At 67.4% G+C, this 18,363-nt stretch overlaps 5 protein-coding genes across 5 annotated transcripts; 2 read left to right on the forward strand and 3 right to left on the reverse strand.

Moving 5' to 3' along the window:
• Positions 1-20: 20 nt before the first annotated feature.
• On the reverse strand, positions 21-3,467 carry LOC131583261 (collagen alpha-2(I) chain-like). The gene has a single exon (XM_058847175.1). It carries the CDS (start codon positions 2,333-2,335, stop codon positions 1,079-1,081), a length of 1,257 nt encoding a protein of 418 aa, XP_058703158.1. The 5' UTR covers positions 2,336-3,467; the 3' UTR covers positions 21-1,078.
• LOC131583257 (nascent polypeptide-associated complex subunit alpha, muscle-specific form-like) lies at positions 3,070-6,123 on the forward strand. Its single transcript, XM_058847166.1, has 2 exons — positions 3,070-5,499; positions 5,888-6,123. The coding sequence occupies exons 1-2, from the start codon at positions 3,070-3,072 to the stop codon at positions 5,948-5,950; spliced, it is 2,493 nt and encodes an 830-aa protein (XP_058703149.1). The 3' UTR covers positions 5,951-6,123.
• Positions 5,992-9,912, forward strand: LOC131583154 (gonadotropin-releasing hormone II receptor-like). Its single transcript, XM_058846992.1, has 5 exons — positions 5,992-6,093; positions 7,590-7,851; positions 8,270-8,820; positions 9,146-9,350; positions 9,476-9,912. The coding sequence occupies exons 1-5, from the start codon at positions 5,992-5,994 to the stop codon at positions 9,910-9,912; spliced, it is 1,557 nt and encodes a 518-aa protein (XP_058702975.1).
• A 915-nt stretch (positions 9,913-10,827) lies between these two features.
• TMED3 (transmembrane p24 trafficking protein 3) lies at positions 10,828-13,545 on the reverse strand. Its single transcript, XM_058847176.1, has 3 exons — positions 13,296-13,545; positions 12,432-12,680; positions 10,828-11,982 (listed from the first exon to the last, which is right to left on the reverse strand). The coding sequence occupies exons 1-3, from the start codon at positions 13,458-13,460 to the stop codon at positions 11,746-11,748; spliced, it is 651 nt and encodes a 216-aa protein (XP_058703159.1). The 5' UTR covers positions 13,461-13,545; the 3' UTR covers positions 10,828-11,745.
• A 452-nt stretch (positions 13,546-13,997) lies between these two features.
• ANKRD34C (ankyrin repeat domain 34C) lies at positions 13,998-17,288 on the reverse strand. Its single transcript, XM_058846845.1, has one exon. The coding sequence runs from the start codon at positions 16,545-16,547 to the stop codon at positions 14,775-14,777; it is 1,773 nt and encodes a 590-aa protein (XP_058702828.1). The 5' UTR covers positions 16,548-17,288; the 3' UTR covers positions 13,998-14,774.
• Between the last annotated feature and the right edge of the window lie 1,075 nt (positions 17,289-18,363).

Here is an 18,363-nt window from a genome sequence, read left to right on the forward strand (position 1 = left end):
TGTGAATAAAATCCTGCCCGGTTTCCAGGGGCACCCTGGTGCTGGGGGCCGTGCTGGGGGACTGCGACAGCCTGGGTAGGAAGCGCCAGGGGCCCCGCGGGCCTGGGGCAGGGCCCGGGGCTGTGAGCCCCCGGGCTGTTAGGAGCCGGGTGCTAAGTGGCTCTGGGGGCTTCGCTGACGCCAGCCCCGAGCCCCTCTGTCTGACAGCTGCGTGTGAGCTCTCCTGCCGCGCCCTGCTCAGGGGCACTGGCACCAGGACCCCTCTGCCCGGCCCTGCTCCGGGCAGGTGCTGCAGGCTCGGCCCGGGGGCCAGGGGGTGGCTGTGACAGGTAGGAGGGACCGTCCCCATGGGCTACCCTGAAGGGACAGGGTGACTTTGGGCACAGGGAAGGGATGGGACCCCCAGGCAGGTGGGAGCTGGGGTCAGTGGGGCTGGGGATGGCCAAGGTGGTGAGTCCCTCTGCCACCCCAGCCCTGGGACACGTCTGGGCTGTGGGCTGGGCTGGCAATGGGCACCGAGCCGCTGGCCAGGGCAGCACCTGGCTCTGTGTGTGTGGGGGGAGCCAGGCTGGAGGGTGCAGCCAGCAGGTCCCGCAGTAAGGAACGGGGGAGCAGCGCTGCAGGGCAGCTTTAGTGAGGATCCTGGTGTCTGTCCCACCCGTGCAGCTCTGCGGCATGGCCGTGCCACTGACCCATGGCACTGCCCCCTTCCCCACTGCCCCCCTGCCCCCCTGCCGTGCCACCGTGCCTGTGTGGGCTCTGTCCGGGGCTGCAGTCAGCTCCAGCCCCTCCGTGCTGTGTGCTGGGGGGCGGCTGGGCAGGAGAGAGGCTGCGGCAGGAGCAGGGAAGATGAGCCTGGCTGGGGCCCAGGGGCTGCTGAGCTGTTTGGGGGAGAGCTGTGGGAGGTGAGTGGCTGTGGGACCCCCCACCCTGCACCCCCTGCCACCCACCCCACGAGGATCGTCCTCCACCCCAGCCCAGGGACTGCAGGAGCAGGGGCTGGGCTGGGTCTTTGGGTACCTGGTGATGCGTGGGCAGCTGGATCCAGGTGCAGGGGTGCTGTGGTGCCCTGCGTCCATCAGTCCTGCCCCGGAGGCTCCAAGCAGCAGGAGGAAGCCATCCTATTACCCGTGGCACATCTGTGGGGAGGCTCCCGGGCGGTGTAGCCGGGAATCCTCTGAAGCTCTGGGGGGGTCCCTGCAGCAGGGGTGTAGGGGGGTGACCCCCAGGTCTCTAACCCCATCTCCGGACCCCCAAGCACCTCCTGGGCAGTGCCCTCAGCAGGGCTGCAGAGAGGTGAGCCCCAGGCGCCCGTCCCCATGCCGGGAGCCCCGTGCGGCTCCGGGGGTGTCTCCACCGTGGCATGTGTCCCCCAGCCCGCAGCGAAGCACCACGGGGGTCCTGGCAGCACCCCAGGCCCCGGGGGCAGAGAGGACAGTGCCGGGTGCCCCTGTGCCCACCTGGAGATACGGAGCTCCCCCAGGCTCGCCCCGCTCCGGGCGGGCGGCAGGAGCCTGGGAATGCCGGGCCCATTTGCAGAGGTGTCAGATCTGACTCCTCTGGTCCTTAATTGGCCCTGCCGGCGCTGGGAAGTGTGTGGAGACCCATTCACACGGCCGTGAGAGATGCTAACGTGCCGCCAGCCCCGCAGCCCGGTACCGGATCGCCCCGCAGCTCCCGCACAGCCTCTGCCGAGCCCGGGACCTTCCCCCGCCGGACCCCGAGCACAGTCCCCGCAGCTCCCTGCCCTCTGCCCGGCTCCCAGCCACGGCCGCTGCTGGCTCGGACTGACGGCCCCAAGGGGCAGGGGCAGCGGGGCGTGCAGGGTGCTCGGGTGGGGGTCCCAGAGCCATCCCTGCACTGCCCGTGCTGCGCCTGTCCCCGCGGTCCCACGGGGGCTGCCCCGCACGGCTCCGGACAGGCTGTGCTGCTTGGTCTGGGGGTCCCTGTGCTGATGAGGGTTGGGGTCCCCAGGGCACGGGGGTGCACCGTGGTGGGTCAGGGGACACCCTGTGCCGATGGGCTGAGGGAGAGCAGGGGGTGAGGGGGGCTGTCCGCCGGGTGCTTGGCAGCACGGAGCCCTGCACCAGACGCAGCCCTGGGCAGTGTCCCTGTGAGCGGTGCCATCCCAGAGAGAGGGGGAAACAGGACCCCAAAACCACACAGGCGCCTGAGCCGGGAGGTGCCAGAGCAGGGGTGGCGGTCCCCAGAGGGCAGGGACGTGTCCTGGGAGGGTCCCAGCAGGGCAGGGAGCTCTCAGCAGAAGGGCTCGGGGCTCCTGGGGGCACAGCCTGAGCTGGGCACTGACTGAGCTCCGGTGTGGAGCCCTGGCCATGGCCCTGCACCCTCCCCATTGACTGGGGCTGAAGGGACGGGGGAACCCCCTGCTCCCAGGAGTGGGGGGTTGCGGGGTGTCCTGCTGTCACCAAAAATTGGGAATAAACCCCTCTGACACTGTCATTTCAGAATTAGGAAGTAGCATTATTTCAGTGCTGGGTGTGCAGGGGATATCTCCTACTACACAGAGCACAGCTGGCTAGCAGACTAGTTTAAATCTTTGTAAGTTATTAATTACATTTCCCAAAACTCGTACGCTAAACATTCCCGCAAATTCTTTTGCATATTTGTATCACTTTTTGGAGCTCATTTACATAAGAGTAGGGGTCTTCTGAGGGTCTCTGGTGCTCGTTTGGGGAACACCCCATTCCTCAAAGTATCCGGTTTTGGTCATAGGCCTCAAAAAAGATTTCTTGTCTTTGAATACCTCCCAGCTCTGTGGTTTGCCCAAGATACATCTTCTTACTGGTGTTGCTCAGGCCCAGAGCCTTTGAGGCTAAGATAACCACTTGCACACATTAATAAGGGACTAAGCACTTTTGGCTGAAGCTAAAGGAATTCGCAAGACTTAAACTCTATTTGTTACAATTAGGGATTTTCCCAAGGCTGCGGGGCTCTGACCCCACAGCCGGCGCTGCCCCAGCCCAGCCGCGCCCCAGCACTTGTCCAAACAGGGAGGTGGGAAGCGGCTGCGGCGGGTGCAGAACTCATTACCCGGGAGCTCATCAGCTAATGCGACCCAGGAGGGGGCCGGCAGCGGGGAAGGGGCCGTGCCTGGCCCGGGCCAGGGGGTGCGGATCTCCCGCCAGACACCCCCGCGCCCCCAGCCCGGGCCTGGATGCTGGAACGGGGCTGGCACCGGCGGCCCGGGATGGGCTGGGGCCGCGCTGGGCACTGCTCAGATGGGCACACACCTGTGCCCCCGGCTGTATCCCCTCAGCTGTGCCCCCTGCTTTGTGGGGATCCTGCGCCCCTCGTGTTCCCAGGGCTTTGCACACCCTGTTTGGGGGGTCCTGCACCCCGCTGTACCAGCGGGCTGTGCACACCCAATTCGGGGTGCTCTGCCCGCAGATGTACCCCCAGAGCAGACTGTGCACACCCAATTCGGGGTGCTGTGCCCGCAGAGGTACCCCCAGAGCAGACTGTGCACACCCACTTCGGGGTGCTGTGCCCGCAGAGGTACCCCCAGAGCAGACTGTGCACACCCACTTCGGGGTGCTGTGCCCGCAGAGGTACCCCCAGAGCAGACTGTGCACACCCACTTCGGGGTGCTGTGCCCGCAGAGGTACCCCCAGAGCAGGCTGTGCACGCCCAATTCGGGGTGCTGTGCCCGCAGAGGTACCCCCAGAGCAGGCTGTGCACGCCCAATTCGGGGTGCTGTGCCCGCAGAGGTACCCCCAGAGCAGGCTGTGCACACCCAATTCGGGGTGCTCTGCCCGCAGATGTACCCCCAGAGCAGGCTGTGCACGCCAGCTCTGGGGGCCCGTGCCGTGCCGGGCCCGTGTCCCCTTGCTCCCTGATGGATTTTCCGTCCCTCGGCGGGGCCGTTTCCCTGGAAACCTTCACACCCTCCGGCCCGACACCTGCGGGGCCTGGGAACGCGCCGGGGGGGCTCCTCCCAGCCCCGACCCCGGCCCTCGACACCCGCCGCCCGTGGGGGCTCCCCTGCCACCGCCAGCACCGGGCAGCCAGAGGGGTCCGTCAGGGGGCGGTGGGAGAGCGGCACCCCCAAAACGGCGGGGGGAGCGTGTCTCACACAGTCCCGGGGGCAGCTCCCTGTCTGGGGACATGCTGCAGGGACACAGGGACACCGCAGACGCACTGCAAACCCCACCGAAGCCCCGTCAGAGCCCCGGTGCACCCCCAGACCGTGCTGCAGCCCCAGTGCAGCTCCCCCGCAGCAGATGTGCAGAGACCCCGCTGCAGCTCCCGGCCCCGTCCCCAGCCCAGCGCGGGCCCGAGGGGCAGCACCGAGCAGCTTCACACCTCTGGGGTGAAATTCGTCACCCCGCGTTCACAGCCGCGGCCCCCGCCCCCCCCCCAGACCCCCGGCCTTTGAAGTGCTGCTCCCGCAGCCACGAAGGTGCCTCTTCACACCTCGGGCCCGGCATAAAGCCGGGGCTCTGGGGAGCCCCTGGCACACAGCTCCCAGCCTCCGGCCCTGCCATGGCCCACACGCTGCCCGCCGCCGCCCCTCTGCAGGGCTGGGCTGCCCGCGGCCCCCCGGACCCCCTCGGCTACAGCAGCAGCTCTCCCGCAGCATCGCCGGACTCGTGCGGCCTCGCGTCCCCCGGCCCCGCCCGGGGACCGTGCCGCGGCCACGCCGCCCCCCGCACCAGGGGCAGGAAGGGGGCGCGGGGCGGGGGCGCGCCGGGGGTCCCTCGGCAGAGCGCCAGCGAGCGGGAGAAGCTGCGGATGCGGCGGCTGGCTCAGGCCCTGCTGAGGCTGCGCCACTACCTGCCCCCAGCGCTGGCACCCGCAGGGCAGAGCCTCACCAAGATCGAGACCCTGCGCCTCGCCACCCGCTACATCGCCCACCTCTCCGCCCTGCTGGGGCTCGGCCGGGGGGCGCCGGCCCCCCGGCACTGTCCTCTCTGCCCCCGGGGGCTGGGGTGCTGCCAGGACCCAGACCCCCGTGATGCTTCGCCGCCCGGCTTCGCTGCGGGCTGGGGGACACCTGCCACGGCGGGGACACCCCCGGAGCCGCACGGGGCTCCCGGCGTGGGGACGGGTGCCTGGGGCTCACCTCTCTGCAGCCCTGCTGAGGGCACTGCCCAGAGGATGCTCGGGGGTCCGGAGATGGGGTTAGAGACCTGGGGGTCACCCCCCTACACCCCTGCTGCAGGGACCCCCCCAGATGTACTCGGGGGTCCGAACATCGGGATGGAGACCTGGGGGTCTCCCTCCTACATCCTTGCAACCGGGACCCCTCCGGAGGTGCTTGGGGTTTCCAGCATCCAGACGGAGACCTGGGGGCCGCCCCCCTACATTCCTGCAGTGGGGACCTCCTCAGAGCTGAACAAGGCTGTCTCCTCCACCGCGTCCCCCTGGCTGACCCCTCCCCACTCTGCAGGGGCTGGGGCCCCCCCGGATCTCCCTGGTGGCGTCCTGGACATGGGACTGGTGCTGTCAGAGTTCGTGGGCACAGGGACAGTCACCCAGGTACGTGCTGGTGGGATCGGAGCGATTCTCAGCATGGGGCTGGCATGGGGCAGGGATCACCCCCCTTGGGTCGGCCTCAGAGTCCTCTTGGTGTGGGGCAGTGCAGGAGCTGGTTTTGGGGTACCAACAGCCTTGTCTGGGGTAGGGAATGGAGAGGTGAGCCCTGCTCCATGCAGTGGGTGAGGTGGATCCCCCAGCCTGCCCCATCTTTCCTGGTGCTTCCCTCCCTCGTGTTTGTGGGGATCCCATTAGTGGGGGCAGAATGGAGTCCCTTGTCCTGCTTGTCCCTGGCCACGAGCACTTCCAGTGGGTGGGCTGTCACTCCCACGGCCCCAGCCCTGCCTGCACCTCTGTCTGGCTGCTCACGCTCTCCCTGTCTGCTCCCCAGGATCTCTCTGCGGACCTGCTCTCACTGCTGGAGGTTCTGCTCCCCACTCAGCCCCGGCACTGACCCAGATGAGTCCCCGGGCCTGGAGCGCCCAGAGCCCCACGATGCCTGTCGGGATCCCTGCAGCCTGGGGACGCACACAGCCCTTGGAGAGCTGCAGGAACGAGCTGCCCCGTCGGAGCCTGGAGCCGTGCTGGACGCGCCGGGTGGCGGCGGCTGGATGTGAATAAACCCTTGTGTCCTCTCTGAGTGTCCGTGTGGCTGTCCCCAGGAGCTGGGCACGGGATGGGGTTTGGCGTGCCGGGGGTCTCCTCGCTAGGCTGGGGGCTGTGCAGCAGCTGGGAGAGCAACTTGGGGGAGCGTCAAGAGGGACCCTCCCCTTGCCCTGGGGGCTCACCCCTGGCCAGGAAGGGCTGAGGATCCCCAGCAGCCTCCAGATCCAGCCTTCCCACCTGGCAGTTCTGGGCCAATACAGAATGAAATGTGTAGATTTGGGGTCCAGCTCAGTGTGGGGATGGGGCTGAGCTCATGGACTGGAGACCCTCCCTGGAGCAGAGAGTGGGAGGCTGTGATGGGGACCCTATGCCCCCAGCCCCCTTGGTGGCTCCCTGAAGTCTGGGGTCCCCATTAGCAGGAGGGTGTTGGGACCTGGCAGCCATGTGCTAATGTGTCAGGGGAGTATCCTCCCAGCTCTGGGGTCCGGGGTGAAGAGCGGGGGGTTAATGAACCCCATGGAGTGTGAAAGGACTCTCTAATGAGGTTAATATCCTCTGCTGGGGCGGAGGAGGGGGGTGGCAGAACGGGAGACAAAGCTTTGAGATGTAAAGCAGTCCCCCGCCCTGCCCTCTCCTAGGCTGCAGCCCCCACTCTCCAGTCAGGGCTGAAGGGACCTGGGCACGTGCTCCAGCCATGGGGACACTGCCATGGGGATGAGTCTGGGGACACTGCCATGGGGATGAGTCTGGGGGCACTGCCATGGGGGGGGGGATGAGTCTGGGGGCACTGCCATGGGGGGGGATGAGTCTGGGGGCACTGCCATGGGGATGAGTCTGGGGACACTGCCATGGGGGGGGATGAGTCTGGGGGCACTGCCATGGGGGGGGATGAGTCTGGGGGCACTGCCATGGGGATGAGTCTGGGGGCACTGCCATGGGGATGAGTCTGGGGGCACTGCCATGGGGGGGGATGAGTCTGGGGGCACTGCCATGGGGGGGATGAGTCTGGGGGCACTGCCATGGGGGGGATGAGTCTGGGGGCACTGCCATGGGGATGAGTCTGGGGGCACTGCCATGGGGATGAGTCTGAGGGCACTGCCATGGGGGGGGATGAGTCTGGGGGCACTGCCATGGGGATGAGTCTGGGGGCACTGCCATGGGGGGGGATGAGTCTGGGGGCACTGCCATGGGGATGAGTCTGGGGGCACTGCCATGGGGGGGGATGAGTCTGGGGGCACTGCCATCAGTCGCAGGGCTGGGAGGAGGGACCTGTGGGTCTGCCCCCCTCAAATGCTGCAGCTCAATGCAAGGAGCCCCTGTGTGCTCTGATACCTGGCCCTGGCAGCAACAGTGCCAGAGCTGGGGGGCACTGGCAGCACCCCCTGGGCTGGGGGGCTCCCTCCCACAGATGTGGGGCACGTCCCACTGTCCATTGCTGCGCTGAGCACCACGCAGGCTTACGTGTGTCCGTGTGCTGTGGGTGGCAGGGGAAGGACCGTGCTGTTCCCAGCCGCTGGATACGTCAAGGACCATTCAGAGCTGCCAAGGGCGCCCACGCCACAGCAGCTGCAGCAGCAGGTGCCGGCTCTCTGCAGTACCTGCCCCGGTACCTGCCCCGGCACCTGCCCCGCTCCCCCTCGTGCCCCAGAGCAGATGCAGGAGCCCTCAGCACAGAGCCTCGGCACGGTGTGAGCATCAGCCCTGCCATGGCCTGGCTGGGGAATGCCAGGCAGGAGCGCCTGGATGCAGGTGAGGCGGGGGGAACGGGGTGTGTGATCCTCCAGGTGTCATTGCTGGGCTGGGTGGGGTCACCATCCCAGCAAGGGGATACCCTGGGCAGGGAGGGGGGCACGGCAGGAATGGCCTGAGCTGGGTGGCGTGTTGGGGTCAGCTGCCACTGTCTTCCTCTGCCCTGCTCGGTGCCAGGGACCCCTGTAGCTCTGGGGGCATGGAGGGGCTCTGGGGGCTGCTGGAAGCTCTGGGGTAGCAGCAGGGTGCAGCGAGTAGGCGAGGATGGAACACAGGGAAGCGAGCTCAGAAATGTGATATCGGCACTGTGGCCTTGGGCAGGGGACTCTAGGGGACAGACCCACGGTGCTGAGTGTGGCCTGCCCCTCCCAGAGCCCCCACCTCAGGGCTGCCACTGCCCCTTCGCCTGTCGTGGCAGGTAGGGGCCATCCAGACCCAGGCCCTGCAGTGGGAAACGCCAGTGCCGAGCCCCCCGGCGCCACGGCCCCCGAGTGGGGCTGCGCCTGGAGCCCCCCCGAGGAGCACGGCGAGGAGCCCCTGCGGCTGCCCACCTTCTCCCCGGCCGCCCAGGTGCGCGTGGCCGTCACCTTCGCCCTCTTCGCCCTCTCGGCCGGCTGCAACCTGGCGGTGCTGCGGGCAGTGGGGGGCCGGGGCAGCGGCCGGCGCCCCCACATCCGCCTGCTGCTGCGGCACCTGGCCGCCGCCGACCTGCTGGTCACCGTGGTGGTGATGCCGCTGGACGCCGTCTGGAACATCACGCTGCAGTGGCGGGCGGGCGACCTGGCCTGCCGAGTGCTCATGTACCTGCGGCTGCTGGCCATGTACGCCTCGGCCTTCGTCACGGTGGTCATCAGCCTGGACCGGCAGGCGGCCATCCTGCGCCCGCTGGCCATCGCCCGCGCCCGCGCCCGCAACCGCGCCATGCTGCAGGCGGCCTGGCTCCTCAGCGCGGGGCTGGCCGTGCCCCAGGTACCCCCCCCCGGGACCCCCTGCCCCCTGGGACGGACCCCCACCCAGCCCGGGGCTGCTGACGCTGTGCGGGGTCGCTGCCGGGGCCCTGCGGGGTGGGGATGGAGAGCGCTGTGGGGTGGGGATGGAGAGCCGGCACAGTGATCCCCCTCAGCCAGCTCTGCCCCAGGCCCCTGGCAGTGCGGAGCAGAGCCCGTGCAGAGCTGGTAACACGTCCCACCCCACAGGCTGTGGGTCTGGGGGTCCCTGCTTTGGCCTCCGGTGCCCTCCCTGGCTCGGGAAGCGCAAACCCCCGTCCCGCCCACCCCACCTCTCTCGTCTCCAGCTGTTCGTGTTCCACACCATCACCCTGCGCCCCCCGCACAACTTCACCCAGTGCACCACGCGCGGCAGCTTCCCCCGGCCCTGGCAGGAGACCCTCTACAACATGGTGGGCTTCTCCTGCCTCTTCCTGCTGCCGCTGCTCATCATGGTCTGCTGCTACGCCCGCATCCTGCTGGAGATCTCCCGCCGCATGGGCTCCGGCCTCTGTGAGTGCCGGCCACACCGGACACGGCCCCACAGCCCGGGCCAGTCCTGTCCGGAGCTCTGCAGGGTCAGCCCAGCTTTCCCCTGCCCCAGCCCCACGTTCCCCTCACGGGCTGTGCCCCTCCAGTCTCCTCGCAGGACGCGTCGCTGCGGTGCTCCAGGAACAACATCCCCCGAGCCCGGCTGCGGATGCTGCGGATGAGCCTGGTCATCGTCTCCTCCTTCATCCTCTGCTGGACCCCCTACTACCTGCTGGGGCTCTGGCACTGGTTCTGTCCCCGCGCCATGGAGAAGAGGATCTCGCCGGCCCTCACCCACATTCTCTTCATCTTTGGCCTCTTCAACGCGTGCCTGGACCCCATCACGTACGGGCTCTTCACCATCCCCCTGCGCGGGGGCTGGGGGTGCCCCTGCAGGCACGGCCCCCTGGCGCAGCCCCCCTCCCCAGCCACCGGCTCCTTCCGCTGCTCAGCCTCCTCGCTGCCGCCCGGGCGGGGACTGCAGGAGCTGCGGAGGTCCCGAGGGGCTGCCAGGGACGCCTCCAGTCGCAGCAGCTCCCTGTGAGACCAGCGGTACCGCTGGGGCGCTCAGGGCAGGGGCTCTGGCAGCAGGGTAACCGGGTCAGCACAGCTCCAGTGGGGATGGAGTCACTGCTGATCGCTCCCCGCACCCTGAAGTGCCTCTGCGAGCTTGGGGCTGGTGGGGGTGCCCCTGTCCCCTCACCCTTCTCTGTGCCCTGAACAGCAATAAAGTGTCCTATGGCCACCTCTCGTCCCTCCCGTGTCCCCTGGCTGGGAGCTGAGCTCCCAGAGGCAGCCCCCTGACCCACTGGGGACACAGCTGCCCCTGTCCCCAGCATGGGTGGCTCAAGAGTCCCCAGGAAGGGGCAGATTCGAGGCCATCCACAGCCTGGCCAGGGCTGGCTGCTCCATCCCCGTTCATCCCCGCAGGGCTCTGTGTGCCAGTGGGCACAGGGCTGGTCCGTGCCAGCCAACACCGGGCTGGTGGCAGTCCCGGGTGCTGCTGATGTTGGCTCTGCTCCAAACAGGAGCTCCTGGCTGCTGCCCAAGGCTGTCGGGAGGCACACGGGGCCGGTTCTCCTGCCTGCAGCACTGCCCCAAGGCCAGCGCTGACAGCAGAGCCAGCACGGCTGCTGCGGCCCGGAGAGGTGGGCGAGGGCTGGGGGTGCCCGGGCCCCTCACTCTCCCAGCACCAGGACAGAGTGAGGAACAGCCCAGGAGAACTGCCCTGGCATCCCCCCAGCCTCAGGGAAGGAACCACAGAGCTGGGCTCTGCCCGGGGGTCCCCGCTCTGCTGGGGAGGGACGCAGGGATCCCTTGGTGCTCACTGTGCCGTGGGAACCGCAGCACAACCCCCTGGCAGAGGGCACAGACAGGGCTGCTGCTCTGTGCCAGGAGCAGGCTCAGCTGGCGCGGGCAGGGGGGCGAGGCAGGAGGGCAGGCAGAAGCTGTGCCCAGGAACGGCAGTGCCAGCCATGCTTGCAGGGATTTATTTGAAAGTGGCAAAGGAAAAGTCTAGTGGAGTTGTTTTAGCTCTGAAAAATGATCTCACGCCTGCTTGAGGGCTGGAGGGCCAGCACACCAGTCACTCCAGTCTTGCACAGGGGCGTCACCCCAGGCTCTTGTGGGGGTCTCCATTTTGTGGGGCTCCAGGGAATGAGGGGCTGCAATCCCAGGTGTGTGGGGGTCCTCTGTGCTTCTGGGGCAGGGATGGGGCTTCCTTGGCACGTGTCCGCAGGGTGGGGGGAATGTGTGAGGGGGCTGAGCCTCAGGCACGGACTCTGTGAGTATGAAAATACCACCACTGGTACGAGCACACCACCTGCTGCCAGCCCGAGAAACGCTGCGAGGGGAGGAGCTGGTAGAGCCAGAGGACCACCCAGCAAAAAGCCTTCCCTTGCTGGACGCTGCTGCCGCCGTGGCCCCGCTGCTGGGAGCACCCTGCCCGCCACAGGACAGCTGGGGTGCAGACACAGAGCCCGGTTCATGGGCAGCTCTCCTCGGGCTGCCGGCCCTGGGCGGGTGCCAGGCGGGCCAGCGCTGCCCCAGCCCCTCGGCAGCCGCACGGGGCTTTGGGGTAGCCACGCCGCAGGCCCCAGGGACCCCCGGTGTCCATGCTGGTGCTGGTCCCAGCCGCTTCCCAGTGCAGCCAGAGAACGGGGACAGGGTGGCCAGGCGAGGGGACGGGGCAGGTCGGGCGATGGCACGTGGGAGGTGACAGCGGGGGACGCCTGTAGGTGGGTGACTGTCGCCCAGCTCGGCAGTGTCACGTCACCCCCTGCTCCCACCCCCCGCCACCCACGGCACAGATGGGAGGCAAAGTGCGAGCCCGGGGCCGCAGCCGTGGCTGCTCCGCTCAGGGGCACGCACAGCGGCTCTAGGTGCCGGCTCCGCCGCTGCTGGGTCTCTTCTCAGTGAAGAAGCTCTTGAGCAGCATCACCTGCCCGATGCTGACCACGAAGAGGATGAGGGTTTCCCCCACTGACCAGTAAGAGACGCGTCCGCTGAGCTCCTCAGCCCTGCTCCGGTCCTGCGCCTCCCGCAGCCGGTAGTGGGTCTGGGAGTCGATCACCGCGTTCAGCATCTCATGGATGGTGACACAGGCAGATTCCATCTGGGGGACAAGGACAAGAGTGCCCTATTGCTTCTGACATGGCACAGCTGACGCAGCCCAGGGCCGTGCCGGGACACTCAAGAGCAGGATGGCAGTCTGTGCTGTAGGTTCCCTGCCAGGACCCATCCAGGCTGGTTCTCCAGTGGGACAGAGCTGAGAGGCCCAGTGGGGCACGCGGTGCCCAGCCCAGAGGCTCCCACCAAGGGATGGAATGGCTGATGTAATTCCCTCACGTGGGATGGACATGGGCTGCTGCAATAGGGGAGCGCAGACCCAGCACAGCCCCCCAGCCCCAGGCAGAGGATGTGGTGTGCGGTGGGGCTGTTGGCTGTTGGTTGGCACTTCTGCATCCAGCGGAGGAGGAGGGGAACAAGTCCCCAACTGCCATCCTGCAAGGCTGCTTGGGGCTGTGGCAGGACCCCCCTCCCTCCTTTCCTGCCAGGACCCACCTGTGTCAGGGCAGTGACGCGGTTGTTCATGTCGGGCAGGATGGGCGGCTCATCGCCCACCTGGAAGTCGAAGTAGACAATTTTGTGGGAGAAGGTGGAGAACTCGTTGCTGAAGCAGAAGGTGTAGACACCCTTGAGCTCGGTGTGGTGCGAGAAGCTGTCGTACTGCTTCTTGGTCTCCTGGTAGATGGTCTTGCCATTGGGGTCCTCCACATAGCAGTCCACATCATAGTGTCCTCCGCTGATCACCTGTGTGATGAGGTGTGGGGAGATGTATCTCAGGTGGTGGCACACGCCAAGCAACGTGGCAAGGGCCCCACGGCTGCGTGAGGCCAGCGGGCACCATGCCCGTGGGATGGGGCCCAGGCCAGGGGAGCCCTGGGGAGGTCGTGCACCACAGTGGGGTGTCCGTGGCTCAAGTGGGGTGCCTGGAGACAGGGACAGCCCTCAAGACCCAGGTCAGGGGCATCCGTGGCCAATGTGGGCACATCCCACACCTGGCTCTCAGGTGGGCGCTGCTGGGCTTGGGAACAACTCCTTGGGAGGGAGCTGGGGGGCACATGGGAGGAGGGAGCTGCAGCCCTGCCTGGGGCTCTGCAGGGCACAGGATGGGAGTGTGGGCAGAGGCCTGGGCAGGTGGCATGGGCAGAGGCAACAGCACACACACGGGCAGGGGTGTGGGCACGGGCAGCGGGGCACGGGCGGCCGCACGGGCACGGACAACACACGGGCAGGAGCAGAGGGACGGGGCACAAACGGGGTGGGGGCGGAGGGGCCCTGGCAGGGGTATGTGTGGGCAGGGGGTGCCGGCACGGAGCATGCAGGGCTGCCGGAAGGTACAGGTAGGTACAGGCAGGGTGGTACCTGATAGTCGAGGGTGAACTTGATGCCGCTCTCCAGCTCCTGGTGGAAGCAGCGCTGGACGCTGTCGGGCAGCTCCAGCGTCAGCTCCGTGCCGCCGGTCCCCAGCGCGCCCAGCAGCGCGGCCAGGCACAGGGTCCGCACCGCGCCCCGCACCGAGCTTGGCATCGCGCCCCGCACCGAGCCCCGCACCGAGCCCGCCACCGGCCCCGCCACCGGCCCCGCCACCGGCCCCGCCACCGGCCCCGGCACCACCCCCACACCGCCCCCCTGACGTGGCGTTTCCGCTGCGAGCGGAGCGGGGCGGGGCGCGGGCGGCACCTCCGGCCCGGGGTAGGCACCCGCGGGCATCCCGGGAACGTTCCACGAACCCGGCACCCTGGGAACCCCCCGGCATCTCCGGGCGAGCGCTCCGGGAGCCCCGGGGATCCCCTCGGCACTCCCGGGGACCCCCTGGCCGGGCGGCTGGGGTCGGCTCCACGCGAGATCAGCCTCCGTCCAAAGCTGAGCGCTTTATTAATGCGGGGCAAAACCAGTGCAAAAGTCTCCGTCACCCCAGCGCCTGCCCCTGCAGCCCACGCACACGCAGTCCCGTAAATGAACGCGTTCATGAAGCCCCGGGATCGGCGGGCACGGCGCACGGCCCGCGGCGCACCGTGCTCGGGGTGAGGCTGGGGGCTGCGGGGTGAGGCTGGGGGCTGCGGGGCCCGCGGGGCCTCGGCTCTGGAGCGGTTCCTGCCACTTTCCCGGCTGGATGGAGCCCTGGGCTCAGCTCGTGTCCCCTCGGTGACTCGGCATCCCGGGTTCCCCGCCGCTGGCCGAGGCTTTCTCAGCCGGGCTGGGGCCATCCTGCTCGGGGATCCAGCGCTTCCTGAACTCACAGCTCCTCGGAGTGCTGGGGAATGAACCCCCTGAAGTTCAGACGCTTCAGAGAGAGACAAGCCCATCCCGGCCCACAGCCGGCGAGGCTGCAGCGGGGCCGGGTGAGCTCAGCCGCCGCAGCTCCGGAGGGCTCGGGAATCTCGGAGGTGGAGGATTGTCTCCCTCTCCCGCTCCGGGAGAGCACCGACACGGCCCGTGGCTGGACGGGTGCTCCCGCTCCTCCGACCCCCGCTGGAGCCCACCGAGCCCCTTCCCCTCCTGGAAGGCACTTCATGAACGCCTCGGCCCCAGAGATCACAGCCGGGGGCTCCCGGAGGGGAGTCGGTGAGAGAACGAGCAGGGTGTAAGAAAAGCGGATCGCAACTAGTGAGGAATAAGCGAACTGAGGGTGGGATCCTTGGCACGGAGCTTGGCGATCTAGGACTGTGGGGGATCGATCTGCCCGTCAGCCCGCCCCCGATTCAGCCCCTGGGCTCCGTGCTGAACCCGCTGGCCACCAGCCTGTCCCCGGAGCCAGTGGCCACTCAGTGTGGGAACCGGCCCGGTTCTGCAGGGACAGCACGGCTTCGGTCCCCTCTCCGTGAACCGACGGTGACACGGCTACTGCGCCACGAGCTCCTCAAAATCGGAGAGGTGCCGCATCTGCTCTGCCTGCATGGAATGTCTGCGGAGGAGCTTCTTGTGGGCTCTCAGATCACCCCGCCTGGGTGAGCCGGGGGTCAGCGGCACCAGCGGCTTCAGCCCAGCCGCCAGCGGGGAGGGGGCTTTGCTGGAGCCAATGTCAGGAATCGGAGGGTTGGGGTTCACGTTCAGGGGGGGCAGATATCCTGGCCTTGTGTGGGAGATGTGGTCCAGCAGCAGGGTCCCGGATCCTCGCCTCTCCAGCAAGCCGGGTGGCCGGCGCCGGCCGCTGCTGGGCGATGTGCTGGTGCTGCCGGAGGGAGAGTCACAGGAACCATCCAGCAAGGCCAGGTGGGACCCGCTCAGCTTCCTCCTCTCTGGTGGCCCCTTCCCCGCCTCGGTGACCTGGGAGTCTCCGCTGTGTTCGGTGCCTGGCCTCCACCGGAGCGGCGGCTCCATCCCCGCAGCCGAGCTGGCGGCCGAGCTGGAGCTCTCCGGCTCCTCCGGGACTGTGATGCTCCGGGATAGGCATGGGTGCATGCTCGGGCTCTTCTCGTGGCTGGCTTTCCGTGCCAGTGGCCCCAGTGCCTGCTCATCCACTGGGGGGAAGAGAGAGGGGTCCCTTCCCTTGCTGCTGCTGCTCCGGCTGAGGGAGGGCTTTTTGGAGAGCGAGAGGTCGCCGATGCCCGTGATGACCTCGCTGTCAGCGCAGAGCCGCGTGTCGTCGCGGTGACCAGAGGCCGCCAGCACCGAGGGAGCCACCAGACCCCATGGCTCTGACCGCAGCCGCTTCAGCCGGGGCAGGTGGGCTCTCCGAGCAGTGCCAGCTCTCTGGCCCGGGGAGGGTGGCTCAGCATCCCCGGTGTGTGAAGGGTGTGCGGTGGGAATGCTGCTCTCCTTCCCGGCAGGGGAAGGTGCCGAGATGGGAGTTTTCAGGTGATCACCAGAGGGGGCTGTGCCCTCCTCGAGGGAAGCCCTCTCCTTGAACTCCAGCGCAGGGGCGACGTTCAGGTACTGCTTGGCGGTCTTGGTGCCGGAGGCTGATGTGTCCACGGTGATGATGATCACCTCCTTCCCCTTGGCTCTGCAGGCATTCAGGAGGTGCTGCAGCACAGCGTTGTCCTCGGCATTGATGGCGTGGACCAGCGCTGAGGCTCCTGAGTGGTCCTCCAGGCTGGGGTCTGCCCCACTCTCCAGCAGCAGGGACACCACATCCCCCCCAGCCCCTCGGATACAGGCGTGCATGAGGGCGGTTTTCCCAGACTTGTCCTGGATGTTGGGGTCGGCTCTGTTGTCCAGCAGGTATTTCACCATCTTGGCCTTGTGGATGCTCTGCTGGTCGACGTGCGTGGTGATGCAGGCCACCATCAGCGCCGTCTCCCCCTTCTCGTTGCTCTCGTTGATGTAAGCCCCCCCTTCCAGCAGCAGCCGGGTCAGCCGGAGCCGCCCGAGCCACACGGCCTTCAGGAGGGAGTTGCCCCCCAGCTCCAGCTCTGTCGCTTCGTCCATGGCTGCTGCTTCCCTCCGGGTGATGGCACTTGCGGCTGGCGGCTGTGGGGAAAGCGGGGAGGAGAGGTGAGCCCCCCACTTTGTTCCTGGGATGCCGTGCTCCGGGCACTGCCCCACATCCCACCGTCCCTCTGGCCATGCCCACCTTGTGCAGACAGCTGCTCGGATGTCTTGGCTTCCCCAGGAGATCAGAGAGCTTCTGATGGTCTCCACCGGCCTGCTGCTTCTGGGGGGCCACAGCATGAAGCCCACTGGAGACTGTGAGAACTTCCCTGATGGCTTCCTGGGCTGGAGCCGGGATCTCTGCTTCCTCACTGCCGGAGGGAAGGAGAAACAGCTACTGTCATGCTGTCTATTTTGTTTCTAGTGCCTCCTGCTTCTACCTCTTCACTAACCCCCACTGCCGCCCACTCCTGCTGCCCCCCGCTCCCTGTCTCACTCCTCAGAGCGTTCCTGGAGCCCTGAGCAGCCAGTGCCCCCCGAGCGTCCCTGGAGAGGACAAAGCCTGCCGCCCCTTCCCCATCCCTCGGTGCCCTCCATGCGGCCCCTGGACCTGCGGTCAGTGCTCACATTGCTCCCAGCCCCTCCCAAAGGTGCCCCCGGTACCACTCCCTGCCCGTGAGCTCCCCACGGCCCCTGGGACCCGGGGGGCACCCGGCCGTCTCCTCCCGTCCGGCCGGGACTGGTGTCCCCTCCCGCGTCCCTCCAAGCCGCGGCCATCCCGCTCCTGCCGCCGCCCCCGGCTGCGGTGCTGATGGCGGGGTGCGGTCGCTGCCCCCGGCCCGCTACCTGCCGCCCTGTGCCCGTGTCCGGTGCCTCTCTCCACCGCCGGTGCCTCTGCCCGGTGCCCTGTGCCGGCTCCGGTGCCGCTGCCCGGTGCCCTGTGCCGGCTCCGGTGCCGGCTCCGGTGCCGCTGCCCGGCGCTGCGCGAGGAGGAGGCGCGGGGGGCGGCGCGTCCGCCCGCAGGTGGGTGCGGGGAGCGGCGGGCGGGGGTGTGGGTGTGCTGGGGCTGGGGGGGGTCTGTGTCTGTGTCCTGGGGGCTGCGGGGGTCTGTGTCCGTGTGCGGGGGTCTGTGTCCGTGTGCGGGGGTCTGTGTCCATGTGCGGGGGTCTGTGTCCCTGTCCTGGGGGCTGCGGGGGCTCTCCAGACCCCGAACTCGTCTGAGCCCACAGCTGACCCCACTTGGAGCAGGGGGAGTTGCGGCCCCCCGAAGCCCCCTCTGATGTTCACGGCTCCGTGTCGTGAGCGCACATGGGAGAGCCCGAGGGCACACCTGGGGCACAGGAGCGCTCCGTGCCTGCAGGAGAAGCTGGGGTGGCTGTGCCAGCTCCCCGGGCACAGCTGCCCTCAGTGTCAGTGCGGTGAACCTGGACAAGCAGCGGTGCCTCTCTCGCCCTCCTTTGTCCCCAGATCTCGCATCTGGGCAGGAACCTCCTTCCCAGCAGCTTCCTCCGCTTTCCTCGGTGTCTCTTTCAGAGCAGTGCCAGCAGAAAGAGGGAATTCGGAGGAAGGGGGAAATGGTCACAGATGCCCCCGACCACCACCCTCACCCCCTTGGTTCTGCACTTCTGCACCCGTCACAGCTGTGAGGATGTTTGTCATCACACCCTCCGTATCACATTAACATTTGGGGAAATTGCTCTTGTGATTAATAAAATATAATCTAATATTGCAGCGCTCTTCATTCAGAGGTGATGATGACAGTGAGAATCAGAGCCAGCAGAGAAATTAAGTCAGTCTTATTGTGTTAGGGAGCATTTGGGAAACCTTATGGCAGGTTCCTCCTGACTTGGTAACACAGACGCTCTGCAGTACCTGCCTGAACTGGCCATAAACCCCCCCAAAATGTGTTTTCTGTCCATTTTCTGTCCATTTTCTGATGCATGAGCACACCAGTTTATTTGTCAAAAATAAACACGTGAACTCCTAAAAGCAAGATAATATGAACACCTTAACACAAGGAACATCTTGAAAATGAACTCCTGAAACCCACAAATTTAGGGTTTAAATTTAAGCTGTGGTGGCAGGAGGACCCCAGGCTGCCCAGCAGTGGGGGTGC

Source organism: Poecile atricapillus, chromosome 11 (genome assembly GCF_030490865.1).
Source record: "Poecile atricapillus isolate bPoeAtr1 chromosome 11, bPoeAtr1.hap1, whole genome shotgun sequence".
Lineage (NCBI taxonomy): Eukaryota > Metazoa > Chordata > Aves > Passeriformes > Paridae > Poecile > Poecile atricapillus.

What these genes read in the sequence shown, in the direction of transcription:
- LOC131583261 (XM_058847175.1), bottom strand. Translation starts at nt 2,335, where the DNA reads ATGGCCAGGGCTCCACACCGGAGCTCAGTCAGTGCCCAGCTCAGGCTG.
- LOC131583257 (XM_058847166.1), top strand. Translation starts at nt 3,070, where the DNA reads ATGCGACCCAGGAGGGGGCCGGCAGCGGGGAAGGGGCCGTGCCTGGCC. An exon ending in GCACAGGGACAGTCACCCAG is followed by an intron (nt 5,500 to 5,887) that starts GTACGTGCTGGT and finishes TCTGCTCCCCAG; the next exon opens with GATCTCTCTGCGGACCTGCT.
- LOC131583154 (XM_058846992.1), top strand. Translation starts at nt 5,992, where the DNA reads ATGCCTGTCGGGATCCCTGCAGCCTGGGGACGCACACAGCCCTTGGAG. An exon ending in AGCCGTGCTGGACGCGCCGG is followed by an intron (nt 6,094 to 7,589) that starts GTGGCGGCGGCT and finishes TGTGGGTGGCAG; the next exon opens with GGGAAGGACCGTGCTGTTCC. An exon ending in GCAGGAGCGCCTGGATGCAG is followed by an intron (nt 7,852 to 8,269) that starts GTGAGGCGGGGG and finishes CTGTCGTGGCAG; the next exon opens with GTAGGGGCCATCCAGACCCA.
- TMED3 (XM_058847176.1), bottom strand. Translation starts at nt 13,460, where the DNA reads ATGCCAAGCTCGGTGCGGGGCGCGGTGCGGACCCTGTGCCTGGCCGCG. An exon ending in AGTTCACCCTCGACTATCAG is followed by an intron (nt 12,681 to 13,295) that starts GTACCACCCTGC and finishes CTCATCACACAG; the next exon opens with GTGATCAGCGGAGGACACTA. An exon ending in GCGTCACTGCCCTGACACAG is followed by an intron (nt 11,983 to 12,431) that starts GTGGGTCCTGGC and finishes CTTGTCCCCCAG; the next exon opens with ATGGAATCTGCCTGTGTCAC.
- ANKRD34C (XM_058846845.1), bottom strand. Translation starts at nt 16,547, where the DNA reads ATGCTGTGGCCCCCCAGAAGCAGCAGGCCGGTGGAGACCATCAGAAGC.